This window comes from Hibiscus syriacus, unplaced genomic scaffold (assembly GCF_006381635.1).
Source record: "Hibiscus syriacus cultivar Baekdansim isolate YM2019G1 unplaced genomic scaffold, ASM638163v2 tig00110637_pilon, whole genome shotgun sequence".
Classification (NCBI taxonomy): Eukaryota; Viridiplantae; Streptophyta; class Magnoliopsida; order Malvales; family Malvaceae; genus Hibiscus; species Hibiscus syriacus.
In genome coordinates this window covers 1,747,779-1,757,383 of record NW_024062808.1, presented here as the reverse complement: position 1 = coordinate 1,757,383, position 9,605 = coordinate 1,747,779, and the positions used below count along the sequence as shown (strand labels likewise).

Below are 9,605 nucleotides of genomic sequence, written 5' to 3'. Positions count from 1 at the left end.
TAACCTGATGCCTGACTAGGGTTCAACACTGAGGAGCGATCCTCGTATCGCTCTAATCATACTTCCTCTCAATACCCTTGAATTGAAAAAATGACCTATTCTTCTTAGGTTTGCTGACATTCTCTAAGCTCGTATTTCCTACTATTACTAAAACTGACTTATTCCTTGTACTGCTCATCTGTACACCCTTGGTGACGATCCTCGTCCTCAACAAATCCATATACGTCCCCGACTAAAGATGTTTCGATGTATTTTTCTTATTATATTTTCATCAATTACAACCCAAATTTAAACACCTTCCTTAATACTTATTTTAGTGTTTTATGTATATTCGATCCCATTTATGGTCATACTATGAGTCTAGGGCCTCTCGGGCAATATTTTTGGCCAATTTGGACATTTTGGGTAGGGGTTTCAAAACCATCTTAGGGGGTTTCGAAACCTGTAGTACAAATTTGCATTTTGGACAAGAGGTTTCGAAACTAGCTTAGGAGATTTCGAAACCTCTGCTGCAGATTTGCCTTTTTCTTTCGAAAAAACTCTACAAATCACTCTCAAAACCTTTCCAAGGTCCACAAATGGTTAATAAAATTTATGTAGGTTAATTAGGGCCATCCAATACTATAAAAACACTATTTTTTTGATAAAAAACTCATCCATGATAAGAATTAAACACAAACCCTAAAATGCTTAAATACTCAAATCATAACAAAGTCTTGAAATTTATGAAATCTTTATACTCCAATGGATTAAAAATATACTACCTTGCTTTTGGAAACCTGAAATGAAGCTCTTCTAGCTAGAGAACACCCTCTACCAAGTCTTGGATGTAAAACCCTCAAATATTCTTGCAACCAAAGAACCCAAAGCTTTAAAACACTAAAATGTTGTTGTTGGAGGGATTAGGAACGAAATTGAAGCTTAAAAGAAATAGAAAATGGCTCAAGGGACATACCTTTAACTTATGGAACTTGAAGAGGAAGAAGAGAGGAAAATGAGAAAGAAAGAAGAAATGAAGAAAAGAATAAGGTGAAGAGAAATATAAAGCCTTCATCTCTTTAAAATTGGGTAAATTATGCTTTTAGTCCTTCTTACCTTTTTACTAAATAGAAATCTCCTTTTTATAACTAATTGGGCCAGATCCTAACCCAATTAAGTACAATGACTTAAATTGTGAAATCCATGGGGTCTACAAGTCTCTCGGGTAAAAATGAAACTATTAACCCGGACTTTGGGGTGTTACATATTTGTTTGAAAATTTGAACGATAAAAAGCATATTTCGAGAAGACGAACAACATACCTCAAAACTAGACTCATCAGACAATCATTGAAAGAGATTGAAGTATGATTACGTCAACATTTTAAATGGATTTTTGTCGATTTTGAGTGAGTTTCGTGGAAAACTAATCATAAGAAAATAAAGATGAGAGAAATACAAATATTTTGATATCGATCTTGTCGCTAAATATGATCGATGACAGATGATGCTTAGCTGTCGACGATGATCGAAAAGTACAGGGCTAAAAAAAATTGTTTAAAAGTTTAGGGGCAAAACCGATACACCTTTAAAGTTCATTATCTAAAACAATGTCGTTTTAGTCATTAGAGCAACTACACCAAAACAATATTGTTTTGGTGTAATATGTCACATCAACAATCATTAACTATGTCATCGTCTCGTTATTAACTTAATGACGAAGTAATATAATTGAATGTAAAATTAAAATTTAGTGTTATAATTTATAAAATTAAGAGTTCGGTAGTATAAACGAGTCGGCAAATAAAGTTCAATGATATTGAAGTAGTTTTTCCTTTTATTATTTAAATCAGACCGGATTTTTGTCTAAACTCAATCCAGATTAGACCGGACGAACCGAACCATACGATCGAACAAAGGGACAGAGAGAGGATTTCATTTGAACTCTATCTTCCAGTAGAACCTCTGCTCTGTAAGTAACCAAAAACAAAAGGAAAAGTATGCTTCTCCAGCCTCCATCGGTGTTGAACCACCGTGTTTCTCTCTCTTCGTCCTCTTCTTACTCCCGACCGCTCCCACGTCAGATCCCCCGGTTCATCCTTTCCAAAACCCAGAGCTTCAAAAAGCTCCAAATCACATGTTCAATCTCACAGGTCCATGGCTATGGAACGGTTTACTTCGAGAGAAGACCCATGGTCAAATGGATTGCTCTCTACAAAAAAATCTCTCTCATGGAAAACCCTGAATTGGGTTCCGCCTCCGTGTTGAACGACTGGGAGAAAGGCGGCCGCAAGGTCACTAAATGGGAGCTTTGTAGGGTTGCCAAGGAGTTGAGGAAGTACAAGCGTTACAAGCAGGCTCTTGAGGTATAACCAGAAATGAATTCTCTTCTCTTTTGGTGTTTTTTATTTATCTGTTGTTGATTCTATAAATTATTTACTGGGAAATCGACTTCTTTCTTAAATTTTGGTGCTTTGTTGTTTGTCCATGAACATCTTTGCACATTTCGGGTGTGTGTTTGTCCTTAAAGTAAAAGCAAAATGGCGTATTTTAATACAATTATAACTTAGAAGAGCCTACTTGGTGGGAAGATGCTTTGATGTTCTTGTTGTCTTTGATCAGTGTAGTCGATGACCTCGTAGAATTGTGAATTTTTTCTGTTGAAACATTTTTAGCACCTTTGTTCAGTGAAGTTGTTGTTGGTCTTGCATCAGACATCATTTTTAAAAACATTTCTGACATTGTACAGGTTTACGATTGGATGAACAACAGAAGTGAGAGGTTTAGATTTTCAGCTAGTGATGCTGCCATCGAATTGGACCTTATTTCTAAGGTGCGCGGAGTTTCGAGCGCCGAAGATTACTTCCTTCAACTCCCCGATACTTTGAAGGACAAAAGGATCTACGGAGCCCTTCTGAACGCCTATGTGCGGGCAAGAATGCAGGAAAAGGCGGAGTCTTTAATCGACGATATGAGGAACAAAGGTTATGCCTTGCATCCCCTTCCGTATAATGTGATGATGACTCTATACATGAACCTTAAGGAGTACGATAAAGTCGAGTCCATGGTTTCGGAAATGTTGGTAAAAAACATACGTCTGGACATATATTCATACAACATCTGGTTCTCGTCTTGTGGTTCCCTGGGATCTGTGGAAAGAATGGAACGAGTGTATGAGCAGATGAAAGAAGATCGAAGCATCATTCCAAACTGGACTACATTTAGCACAATGGCGACCATGTATATCAAGATGGGACTGCCAAAAAAGGCCGAAGAATGCTTGAGAAACGTAGAGAGTAGGATCACTGTTCGGGATCGTATACCGTATCATTATCTTATTACACTTTATGGTAAAGTTGGTAATACAGAGGAAGTTTATCGGGTGTGGAAGGTTTACAAATCTATTTTCCCCAGTATTCCGAATTTGGGTTATCATGCCATGATCTCGTCTCTGGTTAGGTCCGATGATATTGAAGGGGCGGAAGAGATTTACGAAGAGTGGCTATCGGTTAAAACATCTTACGACCCTAGAATAGCGAATCTTCTCATAGGGTGGTATGTCAAAGAAGGTAACTTTGATAAAGCTGAGAGCTTTTTCAATCACATAGCTGATGTCGGAGGAAAGCCGAATTCAAGCTCATGGGAAACTCTTGCTGAAGGGCATATCGGAGAGGCGAGAATCAACGAGGCTCTATCTTGCCTAAAAGAAGCTTTTGCAACTGAAGGCTCGAGAAGTTGGAGGCCAAAGCCCACAAATGTTTCTGCCTTCTTTAGTCTCTGCGAGGAAAAAGGAGACGAGGAAAGTAGGGAGGTTTTGGTGGGATTGATACAGCAAGCCGGATATCTGAAAAACGAAGCTTATGCATCACAAATTGGATTATCTGAAGGTGCCGTCGGAAGTGAATTGCCGACAGACAAAGACGTAAACAACCGTTACAGTTCCGGTGTTGAGTACGAGGGTGATAATTCGGAGGTGTTCCTCAACAAACTGCAGAGCAGCGCCTGATGATCGGTATTTAAGTCATGAGTTAAGCATATACACTGATGTCGGCAAGGATCGAGAACTTATAGTTACTTATCTACTCGTTTGCATGCATTTGTGCAGGGGAAGCTTCACTCTGCAGGTGAGAAAAACCGACCTAGACGAACTCTTGCCAATGCCCTTACCGTTTAACGGGGTTCGAGATGTATGAACTTGCAATTTAAGCCTGTGAAGGTGATCAAGTGGAAAGGATATGAATAGTTTAGCATTCTCATGACTTGGAAGCTGATTGAACCTATATATAAAGTTGTTTTGGGTTGTTCACATCACATACCTTTGTTTTACTTCATTTATCAACTATATAATCTTTTGTGGAAATGAAAGAGTTCTGAGGGTATTGGATTAATGATTTTGTAAGATATTTTGAGTGACGATCATGAATGCAGGCAACCATGATTTCCTCGTTAAAACCAATGTCCTGTTGAGTATGTTCTACTTTATGTTCAGTTTCTGTCCTTATGACACTATGCATTGTTCAAGTGGATCTAAGGTCAAATTATTTTTATATCTTACGATTCATCATTGATGAGAAGTAGGGGCTGATGGCAGAGTTAATGAGATGTACCATGGAATCTAGACCAACTTGCATAGACGGAGTTAGGGTTCAAAGGTTAATTGTCTATTTTAAAAAAAAAAAAAAAATTGTCGTGGCCGTGAATCCGAACACAAGAAGACAAATAAAGCAAAACCATGGGTGGTGTTCATGTTCAAAGTTATTGTTTGTTTTTCTGGGACAAAAGGCATGCATTATTTTTTCTGGAGAAGTTGCCAAGCTTGTATTATGAAGCAGCAGACCAAATACAAGGTACCTGTCCGAAACAAAACATGACGAATCCAATTTGTTTTAGATTTAGCACACATGCTGAAACTGCTAGGATTCTTCGGAGAGCAGGACCCACACAATTAGAACTACATTTCCCCACATGTTATCACATGATGGTTGTTGCATGCCGTGAGTACAACAACATTGGCATCAAGTTTAATAACATGATGGATGTGATATCAGCAATGGCTGATTTTACAATTAAGCCTAATTTTACTCCTTCCACTGAAAACACCTCCCCTCTAACGATCACCTTCAAAACCTGTGTTTATGAACATGTACCTTAACGAGAGAAACAGCGCAACACATTGAACTCTTCTTTTCCAAAAACCTTGTGAGGCATGGCAGAACTAGAGAACCCAAAAGTGCTTCGAAACCTCATAACTTTCCTCTCTTCTCTCATCCTAAACGTCGCCGAATCCAACGACATAAACAGCGGGTTTCAGACCGAGAAGATGTCGGTCTTCCACGGCCTAACACGGCCAACCATTTCTATCCACAGCTACCTCCACAGAATCCACAAGTACGCAAACTGCAGCACCTCGTGCTTTGTGGTGGCTTATGTTTATCTTGATCGGTTTGCAATCCTCTTTGCCCATCGATTCTTTCAACGTTCATCGCCTGCTTATCACCAGTGTCATGGTTGCTGCCAAGTTCATGGATGACATGTAAGTTTCTCAAAACCATATGCCATTCGGGTCTTTTTAGTTTTGGATACTTTGATTTCTTTCATGTTTTCTGAATTATGACTTAATTTTTTTATGGGTAAACTACTGGATTGGTCAATTTACTTTCATATTTATACACTTTTTCTCATCAAATTCAAAAAACTTGAAGTTTCGGTCACTTGCATGATCAATTTATTAAGTTTTGGTCACTGACATTATTGGTTTTTACATTTTGGTCACTGAGTCACTAACTGCCGTTGGTTTGATGACGTGATCAGCGGTGACAATAGTGAGTGATGGCAGCGATGAGAGACTTTGATCAAGTTCAAGGGTCAAATTAATATTTTATCTAAAGTTTAGGGATCAAATTGATATTTTATCAAAGTTCAAGGTCTAACTAGTATTCAATCTAAAATTCAGGGTTAAAATTAAAAATTAACCCCTTTGAACTAATGTGCCACATCATCAAGCTCACGGGAGTTAATAGCTCAATTATCAAAATGTAATAATCGATAACATAAGTGCGCAAAAATTAATAAATCAATAATATAAGTGACTAAAACTTAAGTTTTTTGAATACGGTAAGTAAAAGTATAATTATAAGTGATGATATATATTCTAAAGATTCTCAACTATTTACTAATAAATACTTAAATAACTTGTCGTTTCTAATGCTCGAACTTAAAATCTCTAAAAAAAAAAGTAATAATTACTTTAACTAGTCAGATAATTTTATTCATGTGAATATCTTTTTAAATAAAGAAAATGTTCTTGAAGTCAAATGTTTATTCTCCATGGAATACGCTTGCCTGTTTTTTTTCCTTTTCGGGTAAAGTAAACTAGAAGTCATTAAACGTTACCCATATAATTATTTTAGTCATTGAACTTTCAAAACTTATAAAATACTCAATACATTTATCAATTTGTTATAAAATACTCATTAAATTTATCAATATCTTACAATTATTATAAAATCATAATATAATTTTTTTAATAAATTTAAAAATTATTTATGAAATCATTTGAACCTAATTTAAATATTTTAATCCAATCATACTGATAGTTTAATACAACTCGATTAACGTAGTGTAAAATTGGAGTGGATTGAATGCAACATTTCTTTTAAGTTAAATGTTTCATGTCACTTAAAAATGACATTTGAAGTTTAAAATTAATGTTATATGTCATTCAATTAAGCCTACACCGTAGATTTAATGATTCTGGATTGAATGCACACTTTATAACTGCTCGAACATAAATCTTTTAAAGAATAATATTTCATCTTACCACCAAAGTCATTGAATGAGTTCGAATCAACCTTAAAAGTTGAACTTTTTGGGTCATTTTTTAAAGTAGTTATGCCAATATTATACCAAGTTCCAAAAGTTGGGTTTTTGATATTTTTGAACCCCAATCTTTCAGGTATTACAACAATGCCTACTATGCAAAAGTAGGAGGAATCAGCACAGCAGAAATGAACATGCTGGAAGTGGATTTCCTGTTCGGACTAGGCTTCAACTTAAACGTAAACCCCAAAACTTTCGAAACCTATTACTCCCACCTTCAAAGGGAGATGCTGATGCTGCTGCAGCCTCCACCACCACCACCACCACCACCAAGTTCTGCAGAATCCTCTATGAAACTCCATTTGTGTTTCAATGAAGAGGAACCCACCAACACTTCCCATCGAAAGGAACAACTTGCTGTTTAAGCCCTTTGGTTGTCTTTGAAACATTCATTCTTTTTGGCTGCATCACTTGCTGTTTTGGTTTTCCTTTTGGGGAGGTTTTAGGTCTCCAGTTGTTTATGTATTGTACAGGTTGAGTCTACCTATTTTGTCTAATATCAACACTAATGTCATCATAAAACCTAACGACGAATCAAAAAATATTTTTCAAGGTGAACACATATATATATTAATAACGGAAAATTTTTGTACGGGTGAGCACAAATAAAATTTCAGAATTGACATTTTTAGTAAAATGAATAACTAACATAAATAAATTCAGATTCTAGATGGGCACAAATAAAATTTCAAGATGAGAACTTTTAATAAAATGAACAATTAACATAAAGAAATTCGAATTTTAGGGTGAACATTCAACATACATCCGCTAGTGATAAAACCCCTCGATGAAGGCTGAAAAGAGGGATCAACTTTGACCCTCCTTCCTCATAAAACACTTAGCAACAGCCAGTCCACAATCACCGATCGTGACTCTTCATCCAAACGAAAAAGATGAATAGTCTATGATCGTTGTGACCCGTTTATTCCTATCAACAAATATCCTTCAGTGTGATCCACCGGTGTTTACTGCATTTACGTTAACCCCCATATGCAAGTGCTTCTCTACGGTTTGATAAACCTATAATCTGTAAATCATTATCAGCATTGTTTAATTAGGGTAATTAACGAATAGGATAAGTGTAAAAGAAGAGAAATGAACAAGGAAAGATGACATAAATGTCATAATAAGGAGCTTTATACATATTGCCTGATTGACATAAATAGATCTTATATTAAAATAGCATTTATTGATACAAGAAATTAATTTGATCCGATATTTTCTTTACAAAATTAAAAATTAAGAACGAAACCAATATGTTTTAAGTTAATAATGACGTTTCCATGAATTCCAACATCCATCGTGTGGTGACCAACGAAAACTGCTAGTTATATTTCGAGCAGCCATGGGATACTTGGTCACAGCCGCCTTGAACCGCTTCCAGTCGCGGAGGACAGCCGTTAAATCCCTAACCTTGGCATTTATGTGGCGGCAACAATTCGCGTGGACCGTCGCCACCGCACTGACGTCTCGACTGTCTTCACAGAAGCCACTGAAATACCTTGTCTCCAAGAACCTTACTCGGAGATGAAACTCGGTGACGATGCCATGTCGCATTAGGTCTAACAACACATCTTGCTCTTTTGACCTTGTGAATTTGTCCTTGAGCGAATACCATCGGCTGAAGAGAGCGATCGTCTTGTTGTTTGATTTGATGAGGTAGAAGCCTGTGTTGATCAAATTGCGATCGGGTCTTGGATCGCTGGAAAATTTATCAACGCTAATTTGGAGATCCTCGGTTCCATTTAGACTTAGCTTAGCAAATGGATTTCGTAACCACATTACATCGGTGTCCTAGTAGAATGAGCAAAATTTAGACTTAGCTTGATGTAATAATAACAAATATATTAAACAAGAATAATAACTAAGGCATACCGTAAAAATGAAGTTGTATCCACGCTTCAAGACATCCAAAAGGAAAAGGGTTCTTCTCCACATCATCTTGATGAAATCCCCCGACATGTAAACCTTCTCCTCCCCGAAATCGACCCCCTCCGTCACTAGCCGGTAACAATGCAACCGCTTGAACACACACCGGTCGTGAGCCGTCTGATCCACGGTCACAAGGAGCAGATGGTCGAGCAACGGCCTCGTATCTTCTCCCAGCCAAAAGCTCTCCAAGAATAGGTCCAGCATTGTGGTCTCGGCGTCAACAGTCTGCTCGACGTATGCTCGGTTGACGACCGCGATGATCACTGTCCTGTTCTGCATGGAAGCTCCCTCTAATGCCAATTCGAGCTCGTCTTTTACAGGGAACTCAACAGTAGTCTGCAACAGGAGAAAAATGAGCTTGTGTCGACTAGAATTATATATATAAGTACGTATGTATGTATGCATGAGAAGATAATATGTATATATACTTACATAATTTTTGGGTGGAGCATTGATCAGTTCATTGTAGGAGAGTAAAGGGCTTGAAGGGGACCATACACAAATGTAGAGAAAACCAGCAAAAAGGAGAAAAACTACGGCAGAAGTTCCTGGAGATAAGTTCTTTGGATGTTCCATTGAATGATATTCATTTAGCAAGAGAAAGAGGAGAACGGGGCTTTATATATATGTGTGCGTGCGTGTGTGTATTATTTTGGTTTTTGAAGGTCAAATTTGGTTTCGGTCCCTTTACTATGTTCAAAATTTTGGGTTTAGAGCATTAACCATTCTGGTTAGGATGTTAGAATTGTTTTTTCTTTCTTTCTTAAAACATCTCTTTCAAGCTCATTGGCATGCTTTTTTTTTTTTGTGTTGGAA

General features: G+C 37.2%; 2 protein-coding genes and 1 pseudogene across 2 annotated transcripts; 2 read left to right on the top strand and 1 right to left on the bottom strand.

Moving 5' to 3' along the window:
- Positions 1 to 1,937: 1,937 nt before the first annotated feature.
- LOC120136918 (pentatricopeptide repeat-containing protein At1g02150-like) lies at positions 1,938 to 4,366 on the top strand. The gene is made up of 3 exons (XM_039152850.1): positions 1,938 to 2,344; positions 2,728 to 3,990; positions 4,084 to 4,366. The coding sequence occupies exons 1-2, from the start codon at positions 1,979 to 1,981 to the stop codon at positions 3,982 to 3,984; spliced, it is 1,623 nt and encodes a 540-aa protein (XP_039008781.1). The 5' UTR covers positions 1,938 to 1,978; the 3' UTR covers positions 3,985 to 3,990; positions 4,084 to 4,366.
- Positions 4,367 to 5,184: 818 nt separating this feature from the next.
- On the top strand, positions 5,185 to 7,222 carry LOC120136919 (annotated as a pseudogene).
- Positions 7,223 to 8,091: 869 nt separating this feature from the next.
- LOC120136921 (uncharacterized protein At1g28695-like) lies at positions 8,092 to 9,389 on the bottom strand. The gene is made up of 3 exons (XM_039152851.1): positions 9,222 to 9,389; positions 8,733 to 9,113; positions 8,092 to 8,651 (listed from the first exon to the last, which is right to left on the bottom strand). Exons 1-3 carry the CDS (start codon positions 9,363 to 9,365, stop codon positions 8,124 to 8,126), a joined length of 1,053 nt encoding a protein of 350 aa, XP_039008782.1. The 5' UTR covers positions 9,366 to 9,389; the 3' UTR covers positions 8,092 to 8,123.
- Between the last annotated feature and the right edge of the window lie 216 nt (positions 9,390 to 9,605).